Below are 14,987 nucleotides of genomic sequence, written 5' to 3' on the forward strand. Positions count from 1 at the left end.
CTGATCTTAACAAAAGGGCTGAATACTCTGCTGTGAAGGACTATTAAAGTAGTGAAACAGTAGTTTCATTGTAGTTGGATTTTTAAGCAGACTGATGAGCTGTAAACATTGCTCTGTGGACTGAAAACTGTTCTTTAGTCTATATCTCTGGTTAACACAATTTTGAGATCAGGAGGCATCATGTAAAAGATTATGTTGGACTACAGACTTTACTGGATGAGTAACGATTGCATTGTTAGTAAACAAAGGTATGTCTTGGAGGTTGGAGAGTGAAGAATTAAAGTGAGCACTATCAAAAGTTCGGCCGAGTAAAAACGTGTGACAGAATTGAAAGGAAATAGTTAAATGTCCTTGGTCATGTACATTTTTTTAGAAGAGAACATAGATTTAAAAGGATCCAGTATCCAGTGAGGATGAGAGAAAGATTAAGAATAAGATGTGGCCATCAACTGAGTGAGTGTCTTGCCTTTATTTTCCATAAGGATGTAGAGGAACAAAGGCAGGATAGATAATAGCAAAAAAAAATCAAGTATGATGTGGAAACAAAACTCAAAGGTCTTCAAGTTCATGTTGCAAAAACCACATGATTTCCCTTTCATGAGAATGAAAGAACTGGTATATGAAATTGCTGATCAGGTAATAACATTTTTGATGAGTCTATCAAAAGAAAGATTCTGCCATGTAAATATAAACAACAGAATTTGTGTTTCGTAAGGGGGAAAAATGATCCATACCTCCAGAGAGGTCACTTTTCCTCAGTCATACTCAAGACTTTGAAACAAAATTTGGTGGGAGACTATAATTAAGGTTGTGGATTTAAATGCAAACAAGGATAAAATGTGATATGGATTTAGCAAAGACAGCTAGTTGCAAATTAAACTTATATCTTTATTTTCAACAGTAGGATTGTGTTAGAATTAATATATATGCGGTATTCAGAAAAGCATTTGATGCAGCATCACAGGGGAAATTACTACTTAAATCCTTGAAGATAGGATTTAATACAGCAATTGTAAGAATGAATAAGGAAGTCTAAACCTGACTGGAGCAGTCTCTGCTGAGAAATCAATTAGTGGAATGGTTGGAAGTCATCAATCCTAGGTCTTGGGACTTGTCATATTTGGTATTAAATTTAACATCAATGGTAAAAAGTTTGAGTGTTCTGGTTAAAATGTGATGGCATACAATGAAGAGGAATTGTCAATGGTGGTGGGGGTGATGGAGCTCTCAGGCTGAGAAACTGGATGATCTCAAGGCCCAGAGTGGTTGAAATAAGGTGATATTTAACAGTACAGAGAGGAATGTCTGATACAATCTTTTTGATATCTGGTAAAATCACACCTGAAATACTAAAAACCTTTCTGATAGTTCATGTTCAAGAAAGCGTGTAAACTGGTTTTAAGTAAACTTAGTTTAGGAATTGGAAGAAGGTTTATGAAGTGATTTTCTACCTCAGCCTTCCATTCATGAGGACACAAAACCTTGCCTCAAGATGAAGTATGTTTACAGAAGACATTTAGATATCTTCACTGAGAGCCACATGTGTTTGAACTCAGTGATCCCTGCCTTCCTCTTTTTTAAATCCAAAGATCAAATACGCTGCATACTGAAACCAAAAATAATGTGTAAATATCATTGTTGACAAATTTGTCAGAAGAATCAACAGCAAACAAACTGTATTTTGGCTCAGATACTGTAATTATGAGATGCTGCAGGAAATTTATTCCACTAAGTAAGAAAAGAAGTAGTATAATTCCCAGAAGATAATGTCTAGAAGCATGATAGCACGAATATATTAGACAAAAAATATTTGGGAAACGGATGCTTCTTACTTTCCTTCATTATCATTAAAATGTACATAGTGAAGTACTGTGATTATTTGAAATAAAACCTTAGAAATATGGAAATTGTAGCTAGCAATTAAATATTTTGTAGCAAATGCAGACAGGCTAACAAGAAATGAATTGCTTCTGCCTCATTTTCTTACATGAATTCAGTTTGCCCTCTTTCTTTTTATAAAAAAACATAATTCAAGACAAAAATGGCATCAAACAGAATTTTCTGTGGCTCTTCTGGAGAGATGAATCACAAGCAGTGAGCTGTCTGTTTTATTTGCCACTATGAATTCAGCTTGCTGTCTCTCATCTGTGTTAAAAAAAAAGTAAAGAAAAAAACGACAACACGCTTCTCTGTAGCTGTGAATGAAAAGCAGAAACAGTCAGTCTAAATGCCTTGTTTTTACTGCTCTGGAAGTGCTTCTCTTCTGCAACAGGGCTGATGGATAGCCTTTTTTTTAAACGTCACTGCAATCAGATATATGGGTGCAGCTTTGCTTTACCGCAGCATGATGCAGTTGTGTATAGTTCAGCGTGCTGTTCTTGGAAACGGACGGAAGGAGAGCAGCTGACCAGAATATGCAGAGGATATCCATTAGAGGTTTTTTTTTCTAAAGAGACCGGTACGTGTGAAATTCCTTCAGCTGCAGAAGAGGCGTTTGTAGTGGGGCTTCAAGTTGATGCTCTGCTTGCAAGAGGAGGTGCACACACTCAGTCTGTCAGCCTCTAATGGAGAAAAAGCTTCAGACAGGCAGACTGCGCATTATTAAAAGGCCAGCTCAGACACCCTTCAAGAAGATATTCTAACTGTGTCTATGGAACAAATGCTGTGGTGCTGCATATGCCTTAACCAACCGGGAGAAATTTGCCCGGTTGTGGAACGGAATAAATGAAAATACGTATTGAGGGCTGGAGGAAATAAAATACATGGCAAATAAAATTAAGTACGAGCCCTGAAGGAAGAGCAAAGGACAAAATCTCACGGTGTGGTTTTGTTGTTGTTGTGGAGCTTTTTTTTTTAAGGCGCTTACCTACCATGAACGGAAGAAGTGGATCTGCAGAGACTTCATTTCCTCCTCTGACCCCTCGTTTACATCACTAACTGGTGACAGTCACATCTACATACATAGTACCTGCCACTTCAGCTGCTCAGAATTATAGAAGCCTCTTTGTATGCAGCAGACATGGCTAGCCAGCAGGATTCAGGCTTCTTTGAAATCAGTATCAAATATTTACTGAAATCCTGGAGCAATAGTGAGTAGCAGAAGAGTAATCTTTTCATATTACGCATTGCTTGATAAAGAGCTAGGATAACCTAGAGAATAAAACCTTGTATTTCTGTATGCTTGTGTTATATAGACCAAATAGTTTTTGCTTTCGTCTGCTCTAAAAATCAGAATGTCAGAGATTTAAATAGGTTTCATTAACTACAAAGACTGTAATGAGATTGTACTAGATTTTGCTTGATTGAATTCTCAAGTTAGGCTGCTTTCTGGCTCTCTATAACAGTACATTGCAGTGAGTGCATTCCAAACAGCATTTCCTGCCTACATGTTTATTTGATCAGGCTTTATCTAAATATTTTTGAAATGCTGCTTAATCATAAGGGTGTGGCATTGCTCAGAAGTCGGTTTTTATTAATTGTGCAGTGAGGGCAAAAATATAATGGTTATACTTCAGGTCTGAGAGTCATTATTTTAATGTGATAAAAAGCAAAACATCAGTTACTTATAGCTGCACTTCCCATCCTCCGTGCTTAATTTCAGAATCTTGTGCAATATTTCCATCTAGAAAGAATCCATCTGTTTATCTAATCCAAGCTGGGATTTACAGAATGTAAACAAATGACATTTTAGTCTTCCTTGGTCTTTTCAGTACTGCTGTTCCTGATTTTCTTTACTGTCTAAATCAATCACTCTTCTGATTTTTATCAATATTATATAATATGGGTTGCTGTATAAAAGTGGTGTTTGCAAATATATTCAGATTAGATAAGACCATAGGATAATTCTGGTACAAATTTGCTTTTTCATTTAAAAAACATGAATAGTATATTCCTTTTCCATACAAGCTTATATTAATAGGATTAGCTCTCCATAATTAACTGTTTTAAAAATATAGAACACAATGTCTCTGGAAAAATCCAACTTGGTTACGTATGCAGTAATGTTCTGATCATCCCAGTATCTCTAGTTTAATAGCTTCTGCATGAAAGACTAGTATTTAAAGATGCTATGGTATAAAAATTTGTACCTTTGCAAAATCTACCTAATGGTAGGCATATATCTGAATACCTGCAAAGAAATAAAAATAATTCTATTAAATGTGTGACATGCTAGGCTTGTCTTCATTAAATGATATCCATAGAAACTGTATTTTTCCAGGTCATTTGTATCCTCAGTAACACTGTAGTGCTTGTTTGAATCTGGTTTTCTACCGCAAGTGTGAAGTCACTAGGGAATAATACTATTACCTAAACAACATAGCTTGATCTGCCCTAATTCTAAAATATTTTGTGCATATCCATTACATTTCTAATCAGTGGTATTGCAAGGATTGCAAGAGAATTTCATGACTTATTTACCTTTTGGACTAATGTTAATTGAATAATGAAAACATAAGTGTGTATTGTGATAGCAGATATTTTATAACTAATTAGTCACAGTTTATTACAGAACAAAAACAAGTCACTTTTGTGCTGCAGAAATCAAATCAGATCTGGTGTTATTTTCATAATATATTACTGTAACTTTAAGGCTAAGTAAAACTAGCATATAAAAATATAATAATTATTTTGAAAATAAATATAGCATTAAAGTATATGGAAAGTATTTTAAAACAGCAAGGATGTTTTTAGCCTGAAATTAAAAGTCCTTAAATGAAAATCTGAATTGTTTTAGAAAAATGGAATTGATATATGAGTCATTATTTCTGACCTTCTCTTAGCAGATAAACGTGCTTTCCACTGCATTTGGCTTAAACAGTAAGAGGAAATACAATAAATTAATCCAGATTGATTTAAACTTGTTGCCTTTTTTTTTTTTTTTTTTTTTGCTTGAAGTCTGGAGGGCTGTGTTCAGAAATCTGTACATAGCCTTTCTAGCTGAAAAACAAACAATTTGATAAGAAGATGGTTGGGAGTTCAAAAGACCTAGGGCTTTCTTCAGCTCTGTTATGTGATGGGTGGAGCAGAGGAAAACACTTCCCTTGCTTGAGAAACTGCTGCGAAGCCTGCACATGCATGCACACCAACATGTTTTTCAGAGAATAGGTGCTGTGTCTGCATTCTCAGGAGCAGAAGTAAGCTGTAAATTATGCTGGGCCATTCACCTAATAGAATGAGTTTTAACATACTGTTTTAAAAGAAATATAAGTATAGGTGCTACAGTATATATTTTGCTGAATTGGTAATAGTAGTAAAGGTTCTATCCATAAATTTTTCTGTAAATTGTCACTTTAAAACAGTAGCTTTAAACTCTGTTTGTCCTTTCTGGGCTTTATAGCCCAATTGAACCAGTCCTTTCTATTGACTTGCGTTTTAGTTTATACAGAGTATTAACATTTTCTAATAGGTTGCCTAGTGCACCCTTTGCCCATTCTATACCATGAAATGTCCTCAGGTATTCCATTTGGGATGGCACTTGGGACAGTTTTGCTCTCTCAAGTCTTCTGAAAAGTAGCATTCTTGACATACCAGGCAGGATTTCAGTGCAGTATCACGGAGCACTTGCACAGGTGTTCACTTAGCGTGCCTACTGCTTTATCATGCTCATCAGCCAGCTAAGAAGCCGAGTAATTTATGTGCACAGGAGTCGGTTCATTTTAGGTACCTGTTGCCATTATAATCAGGGTCATACAGTCCATGGTGTATTCTAAGTGAGCATGTGCTCCTGTTGCTCTTGGGGTAGAAGAAGGTACACTCATAGTCTGGCCCTTGAACCATCCCACCAAACTGAGAGACCTTGATATGCTGCTATGTGCAGCTCTCTGTAAAACAGACTTGTGCTCTGTACATGTTGATAAGATACTGTGCACCTTATGCAGTTCTGGAAAATATTCCTCTAATGTGTTGGGAGATAGAATAAGAATTGGGATTTTCTAGTTAGAAAATAAGAATTTTCTTTTTTTTTTTAAGCTCAACTTATTTGTATTCTGATTTTTTTTTTTTAAATGCAGGTAGTTTTGATCAGCTCTGCATTAGCCAACAGTATAAATTGCATTCATTATGTGCTGCCAGCTTGGTTCAACATGGTTCAAGTGTGAAAAGTACTAGGCTGAAGATATATTTTTCGATTCAAATACATACTTTTATATGTATTTTTTGAAAATACTGCTAAAATGCCTACAGGCTATGCTTACTAAAGATGAGTAATACTCAGTTTCTATAAGATCAATGAGAGGACAAGAATAAAATAGGACTCAGCCACAAGCAGGGCTATTAACAGCCTTCTCCTTATTTCTGTTATTGAAGTATCATAAAACACATTTTGTAAAGAAATACTTGCAATTAAAAGAATAAAACATGAATCAATTTCATTGAGAATTTGAATCTGCTCTTTCTCTAGACTATTTTTACTTTTTGAATGATTTGGATGTTTAAATTTATTCTTAATTTAATTCTGAAATAATATTTTTCATGTTCATCTTAAAAAAAGTCATCTCAAGAACAGAAGTTAAAAAATTAAGGTACAAGAAGCTAGAGTGCCACCAATATAAACTGTAACAAATTCTGTAGCAAATTCAGGTGTTTGCAGTTTCTAGTTTAATCAGCAATGAAGTTTATTGTTCCTTTCTTGGAGGAAAGGATTTTGTAGAAGAATCAAAACAGTACAGGTAGATGGCTCACTTGTGCTCTTGCAGGTCAGCTGTTATGTGGGCTGCTACAGACTGCATGTCTTTGTCTCCCAGTTACTAGAAATAGATTTTAAGGTGGCTTTTCTGTTTAATAAAATGAGAGGACACATGTTGCATGGTGAACATTTTTGTTTGCTTTTTCTTGTAGAAGTGAGTTATCTTCAGGGCTGTATCTTTCAGGATGACACTTGCTTCTCAGTGCTAGTGTCCGAACAAGTGATTTTGCCAGCAGTGTCACAGGTCAGAGAAACTTCTTGAGGGCTTATGGGCAGTCACTGCTGGGGGGCGCTGAGTGGCCATCGTCTTGGACAATTGTTTCTACCCTGGCAGGAGCAGAAATGAATGAAGGAATCAAGTATTCTGCAATAAAATTCACCCTTTCAATGGGCAATGTTCTTTACCCATGAGCAAGAGAAAAGGAGGACAGTGGGCAGTTTCTTTGGGTAAAAACTGCCTCATATATAAGGCCTGTGGTGCGCTATTTTGATGTTTTAGTAAGATTTTATTGTGCAGGAGGATGACAACAGGCCTTGGGCGGGAGGTTGCATATTTGCAGGCAAACTTAGGCCTGTCTGAAGCTGTATATGCTATGTGCACCTTACTTTCAGGCTTAGTGGGTGTAGCAAGACACCTGTGAAGGAAAGAAGCTGTTTCACATTTCTCAGTGCCTGCTTAAGCAAACGTAAGTCTCCACATTCAGTGAATAAGAAGAATATGTCCTTCTTCCCTGCCACCCCTCATGGTCTGGTACTGCTGCTCTTGCCAGCCCGAAGTGAGCTGAATTGAGAAACTGGTGTGACAGCACACCAGCCTGGTGAGGAAAGGAGCTGGTCTAGCTGCACACCAGCCCCACGAGGAAAGGAGCTGGTGTGGCCACACACCAGCCCAATGGGGAAAGGAGCTGATGTGGCTGCACACCAGTCCCGCACACCAGTCCAACAAGGAAGAAGCTGATGTGACCTCACACCAGCCCTGTGAGGAAAGGAGCTGGTGTGACTGCACACCAGCTCCATGAGGAAGAAGTTGATGTGGCCTCACACCAGCCCAATGCAGAAAGGAGCAGATGTAGCTGCACACCAGCCTGACGAGGAAGAAGTTGATGTGGCCTCACACCAGCCTGGCGAGGAAAGGAGCTGGTGTGGCCACACACCAGCCCGAAGAGGAAAGGCCTCATCTTGGCTGAGGTGAGCAGAGCTGCTGCTGGGGCAGGGGCGCGTGGCTGCAGCCCATCAGCAGCGCCCAGAGCTTGCCTTAAAATGACTCCGAAAGTGCGGCTGGAGCTGAGGCCAGGCTTGTACCTTCTCTTCATGCTTGCTTCGGATTTTGCTCTCTAATACACCTACAGAAAGCTATAGGTGTGGCTAAGCTATAGCCACAGCCTTTGCATTTAGGGAGCCAGGCAGACAGAGGTTAGCTTCTGCTCAGGTCTTGGCTTGTGTCTCTGCCTTGGAAAAGGGATGCTGTGAATTCAAGCTGTCTTGCTGCATAAAGGGAGCTGATTGCTCTGTCCATTGAGCCTGAAATTAGGGTGCTGAGTATATTTGTCAGCTTTAAGTAGTCTGTGATTGTTTGCAGAAAAGTGACTTGCTTCATGGTGGTTACTGCTATCTTCCAGTACAACTTTCTTTGCATTTGTCTTCAGATACGGTCCTCTTGTCCATAGAGCTATAGGAAAAGGTATTAAAACAGACTGTTTGGGCTGTTTGCATTCTGGGCATTCCCCATTTTACATTTTGACAAGGTTCTTTTTAGAAGTAAGGGAAAAAGGAAGTTTTCTGACTTTGGTGACCTGAGAATTCTTAAAAGTCATTGCAGGATTTTTGTATATTTTGATGTTAGCTGTTCTACTGAGGACCTTCCAGAATTGTTTCTACCATATTAGGAGGAAAAAAGGATGGGAGAATCAGAAATGTTCTGTTGCAAAATTTAGTTTATTTACGGAGTGAGTTTGCTTGGCATTAAGAAAGTTTAAATTATTGTCGTAAATGTCTATAAATAGTTTAAGTGAAATCTTAGTTCATTGATTTTTATGGCTAAATTTCATTCCTAAATCTCAAAGTATAAAATAGTTTACAAATATTAAAAATCATAGGCAATCACTGGTATGAATTCCACAGATCTGGTAGTTCTATTAATGGTAAAAAACAATAGTATTCTATTATCCTGTCAATATCCACTTTGAGTGATTAATTTGTGTTGTTGGAGTATTGTTGATTTATCAGAATACCAGCAATATGTTTTTTGGCAATATAGTTTTTTATCTATTATACAGAAGCACCAGATAAAAACTTAACATTTCTGGTGTTTTACTCTATGCATATAAAATACCATTGAATAAGCTGTAGTATCTGAATGGAATTTATAATATACAAATTACTCTATGTGTGTAAAGTGTACAAGAATGTCCATTGTTGAGTAATAAAGGATATTTTCATTAGCATAAGCTGAAATGCCATTTACACATTTCCTTTGTATTTCAGTCACCTTTGATGCACTCATTGCATTAATATTCTAAATGCTAAACAGTATTTTATGTATTTATATTGTGGTTAGTAGGAAAAAGTCTAGAATTCTGATTGCATTTGTTTGTCCATCTTTATTTATTCATCCTAAAGTTTTGTAAGAGATTAGTAAATGTCCCGACGGGTTGAAATTGGTAGCCCTAGAGACTGAATTCCTGGGGGAGCTTAACCCAGGATGGGCAGAGCGAGGACGAGGCTTTACAGTATGGGCAGTTGCATTGATCTAACACTTTGCTGAGCCTGGGAAGGGCAATGCCATCCCAGCCTCTTGCTGTCCCCATGCTCCCACCCCTTCTCTCCCACCCCAACTCTCCATAGAGTTAATTCCCTGCCAGTTTAACTTCTTGAAGTGTCAATACTGGTGTCAGCGTAAGGAAGGGGACAAGGATATGTGGGTAGGAGCAGGAGGCAGTTTTGGCAGATTCCTGCTATTAGATTGGTGGAGTTGTATGGTAAAACATATATTTACTTTCTTAATACTGACCTGCTGTACCTGTGCCTGCTTCTAGATGTTGGAGGTAGTTCCTTCTCTGGGCCACTGCAGCATTCACATCCCTCTCTTCTCTCCTTCAAACTGTCAGCAGTGAAGTTGTTGCTATTGTTCTTTCTGTGATAAATTGGGACTGCAGAACAATTTCACAGAAGTAGCTGAATTATCTGTGAGCTGGTGATTTTTCGTACACTGCAGTTACCTAAACTATACTTGAATCAATTGTCCACAGAAAGAAAATCCCTTCTCCTTTAAGATACTTTCTTCTGAATCATCCCATCATCCCATCCCATCCCTATTGCTTCAGCTAAAAGGAATAGTAAATAGTGTTCAAACTTCACAGCAGCTCCATCACCCAGATATTGTAAGTTTACATACTGTTTATATTTTTAAAGAATTGAAATGTTAAGATGTTAAATAGTATGACACAGTGGGGCAAGACATCTGCCAACAGGCTTGCCAACTTGATGAGGAGAGCTTTAACTAGGAGTGACAGCGGAGAGAGATTATGACCCATGGTTAAATTAGACAGCAGTGGACAGGAGTGGAAGGCAAAGGGTGCAGGGCAACAGAAACGAGAGACCTCAGGATCTGTAAAACAGGATGAAAGAACACCTCCTCAAGTGTATGTACAGAAATTCATGCAGACTGGAAAACAAGCAGGAGGAACTAGAGCTCTGCGTGCAGCCACAAGACTGAAAGATCACTGAAATAACAGGTATGGTGTTACAGCTCACACAACTGGAGTGCTGCACTGGATGGATACAAGCTCTTCAGGAAAGACAGGCAGGGAAGATGAGGAGTGGGGGTTGCTCTCTTTGCAGCTCAGATGTATGGTCTCCTCTCTGGGATGGATGGATGACAGTGTGCTTGAAAGTTTGTAGTCAGGATCAGAGGAGAGGACTTGAAGGGTGACATCATGGTAGGAATTCATTACAGGCTACCCAAGCAGGGTGAGGAAGTGGGCAAAGCCTTCTTCAAACAACTTGAGGAAGTTGCTGAATTGCAGATGCTGGTTCACATGGGGAACTTCAGCCTCCTGCTGTCTGGTGAAAGTACAGCAGGGTGGGATGCAAGCAGTCAAGAAGATTTCTCGAGGGCCTCAGGAACTGCTTTCTGATACGGGATGGACCAACCACCAGTGGTGCACAGCTGGATCTGCTATTCACTAACAATGAAGGACTGGTTGGAGTTCAAGATCCCGAGGAGAGTGAGGAAGGAGGGTGGCAGAGTACAGACCCTGGGCTTTAGGAGAGCAGATTTTAGCTTACTGAGGAAACTGTCAGGTGGGATCCCATGGCAGACAGCTCTGAAGGGCTAAGGAGCTCAGGGAAGCTGACAGGTCTTTGAGGACAACATCATCAAAGTACAAGAATGGATCATCCTACTACTCAGGAGAAAAAAAAAAGTAGATGTATCAGGAGACTAGCTTTGCTGATCAGGAACCTTATGGCTGACCTCCAATGCAAAAAGGCAGTATATAGGAGGTGGAGGCAGGGATTGCCTACAAAGGAGGAGTTTAGGAACATTGCCCAGGCATGTAGGAATGGTGTTAGGAAAGCCAAAACTCAACTGGAGGTGAGAATTACAAGGGACATCAAGGGCAACAAGAAGAGCTTCTGTTGCTACATTAGTAGTAAAAGGCTGAAAAAAGAAAAATATGGGCCTGTTGCTGAATGGCAGCAGGGGATTTAATGACAGTGGGCACAGATGAGACTGAGATACTTAATGCCTTCTTTGCCTCAGTCTTCACCAGCAAGGTCTCCCAAGCCTCTGCCTGCCAGGCCCCAGAGACCCTTCGGCATTTCTGATAAGGGAAGAGGTACAACTTGTGCAAGTCCAGAATTTGGAAGTACAGACTCTCCTTCTAGCAAGAACTACTGGGAAGTTTGGTAATTCCATATATGCTTATGATCTTTTATATATTTCAAGCTATAGTCACATTTGAAACAGAGGGGTGACAAAGGTTTTCTATTTATACCAGGCAGCAGAGCTTGCTGAGGCAAGTGGCTGAATGAAAGTACGTCTGAGAAACACTGGTTTCATAGGTTGCTCTCAGTCAAGTAGCAGTGACTTCACTGAACTGTCTGGTGGTTTTTGCTTCCTGCCTCTGCAACAAAATACAAAGATCACCAACATACAGGGAGCACCAACAGTATTGATATTTGTGGACAAATATCAGGGTCGTTGATGCAATTGATATTACAGAGCAAACCGAGATATTCAGCTTTTTCACATGCCAGAAGGGAGATTTTGGTGTGCATTTCAGGCCATTAGTTTGAAGAGAAATCTGAATGTTGTTTTGTAGATATTGTGGGATCACTGCAGATTGTTATACATCTCACTGGTGTCCATTGTAATGTGTCACTGATAAAGAGCTTAATTCGGTGGTTAGAGCCTTTGCAGAAGAGTTTCACACATGAAAAATTGGATTCTTTTGAGAGATGTGCTAGAAGGTCTTTTTTCTGATTAAATTATAGGCTTTCAGAGATTTGCTCTCATCAAATGTAACACTAACGCATACAAGTAAGAGCGGCTACTGTGGTTTTCAGTAGGCAATAGTGAGGTCAAAAATCATGATTTGTGTATTGTCGGATTGTGGAGATTTTAGATGGATTAGTGTTAGACAAGAATTGATGAAAGGCTATAACAGATCTTGATTGTTATTGTTCTTGACTTTATTTATGATTATGAAGTTGCTGATGGTTTTAATTTTATTTTGAAAGACTTGAGAACTCATATATATCCCTTTAATTCTTAAGCAACCAACCTAGCTAAACATGAAAGTCTGCCAAAGGTATTGTTTTGCAGGAATTCTACTATAATTAGGTTATCATTATACTAACAGTTTTTTCCTAACCTCTAGCCATCTACCTCTCCTGTGTCTCTGTAACTTTGACAGAGTTTCAACTTGTATGTGGAGTAAATTAAGCTTTAAAGGATGTCCATCTGTTTATCTGTTTGTTTTGATATTGATTCCCCTGAGCAAGCTTTGTTGAACAGAACCGTGTACAATTATCTTTCTTACTGCATTTCTGATTGTCATTTCTGAATATCTTAAAATGTCAGGATCAATTTGCTTTTTCAGTCAGAAGCATATTTGTGTAGATTTCTAGCCAAAGTTCTTCCCTGAGAAGTTTGTAGAGTAGGTTTCTGCATATATTCACAATCATATATGGCTGTATATTTTCAAACTCAGGATTGGTCTGTGAGGATTACAGAAATATCACTTCTGTGGAAAGTAGCTACCTGACATCACCTGAAATCTTGCTAATGTTTTGCAATTCATCCCTTTGTAAGTGAAATTATTTTTAGTTTGCTTTCCTATGGAAGTAAAGCTTGTTCAGTTTCCTTGTGTTTTTGAACCTGTTGACCAAATTCAGATAAATTCAGAGAAGGGTAAAGATCGTAAAGATATCTAAGTTTCTACAGAATTTGTAAAATTAGGCTATTAGATAGTGAAAGGGGAAGTCCAGCGGAGGAAAAATGGCAGTGTAAGCTTCACATCTTCTTAGACATAAGAAAATCCATGCTGGAGAAAGCCTTTATAAATGCCCCAACTGTGAGACAAGCTTCAGTTGCAAGTCACATCTTTGTAGAGAACACACACAAAAATCATAGTATTGCATATTTTAAAAGACATTCATAAAATGCAAACTGACATTCATTATTAGTGCCAATGCAGGGAAACTGCTGCAAATATCTTGCTTGCAATGGTGTATATTTTAATAATTTTCATACAGCTCTTCCCATCCGGAAGCTTTACAGACTTAAATTCTTTCAGCATTATTACATGCGTATGAAAGATGAAAGTATGCATATGAAAGATGAAAGTATTACTTAGTTGGAAGTATTATTTCTTTATTCCTGTGGCTGGGCAAATTGAGACAGAGAAGTAAATTGAGAAACACAAGGTTACACATGAAACCTGTGTTAGAACTGGAAATAAAACCCTGTCTTCTGTTCCTGTATTACAAGAACCACTCTTCCTTCAGACTGATGGTAGCCAAATGACATATCGTGAATCATGGTTCAACTAGTTATTATTTGTAATGAGATTTTTAATTGGTGGTAAGTAGTAATTTTAAAATGGAGATGTCCTTGGATTATTTTAAATCCCACAGGTGCATATTTGTTGCTACCAATGCCTCAGATGAAAATTACTTAGCTATAATTCTTTTTCTTTGAAGGCTTTGTCATTTTCTTTGAGACAAATAACTTCACCACACCCTTTATCTGTGTGCTCTCAGAACCAAAGATAGTTGGTTATTTTGATTTTTGTGCTATTACTTATAGGAAGGAAAATGTGGCAGAGCAACATATGTATTCTTTACTGGGATGAGTGCTTGATCAAGAACGGTGCCTTTCCAGGGATCAAAAGTTTGAAAGTCTTGCTTTTGAAATATGAAAGTCATTGGGGTCTGTAGTAAATTGAGCAAAGTCTCAGCTTGTCCATACTAAATATTTAACATGTATATCCTAAAATAGAAGATGGAGATATTTTCAAAGGGAAAACTAAATTTAAGATGTAAATTGTTTTTACTCCTCATTTGTCTGTCAGGTATTCAAGCAGTAAGAGACAGGACTGGTAGAGCAGGGTGTTACCCAAAGCTGCAGACTACTATGAGAAGTAAAATTACTAGAATGGTTAGAATTATTTTTTGAATGAACTTTTAAAACAAAAATGTTAATACAGACAGGTTGGAATTTTATGAGAAAGATAAAAAATAGAGAATATTTGTTTATGAGTGTGTGTTTGCGTGTTGCTGTGCCTGCTTTCTATGTAAAATCCTATTTTCATTGACAATAATTTTTCAGAGCTCAACAGTTTGGGCTAAAACACTTCTAAACTAAACATCCATGAAGGTAAATTTTGGAATTTTCAGCAGAAATGGTTCTGCTGTCTCTGAGAGTGGGACAGAGCAAAAAAAAACAGGATTTAGTCATGTGAAAAATTCTGTTGAAGAGAATCTTGAGGCGGCTGGGGACCAGGGGCAGAAGCCTTACAGCTCTGCAGGTGAGGTGACTGCAAGAAGAAACCAAGGGCAATGGGGAGGGTGAATTTGGGTTGGAAGCCCAGAAAAGCGAACAGAGAAACGACAGGAGAAAGGCAGGGGAGTTATGACAGGGGAGGAATCGGGAACAGGGAAATTGGTCCTCACTGCACCAGGGAATGCAAGAGAGGAGTGGGTAAGAGGGGATGTGGTGAAGGGGAGCCTGGCAAGGGTGAAATGAGAGTGGCCGAGGCTGGTGGATCAATGGGACTGGGATGAGATGGGGCGGAAA

The 14,987-nt window shown here is 38.5% G+C and overlaps 1 protein-coding gene across 1 annotated transcript in view; it reads left to right on the forward strand.

Annotated features, from left to right (window-relative positions):
• Positions 1–2,391: 2,391 nt before the first annotated feature.
• FRY (FRY microtubule binding protein) overlaps positions 2,392–14,987 on the forward strand; it is a 183,894-nt gene continuing 171,298 nt past the window's right edge. The window contains exon 1 of the mRNA XM_013962114.2: positions 2,392–3,089. Coding sequence (XP_013817568.1) covers positions 3,020–3,089 — 70 coding nt within the window. The 5' untranslated portion in view covers positions 2,392–3,019. The remainder of the gene's footprint in view (positions 3,090–14,987) is intronic.

Source organism: Apteryx mantelli, chromosome 1, assembly GCF_036417845.1.
Source record: "Apteryx mantelli isolate bAptMan1 chromosome 1, bAptMan1.hap1, whole genome shotgun sequence".
Taxonomy (NCBI): Eukaryota; Metazoa; Chordata; class Aves; order Apterygiformes; family Apterygidae; genus Apteryx; species Apteryx mantelli.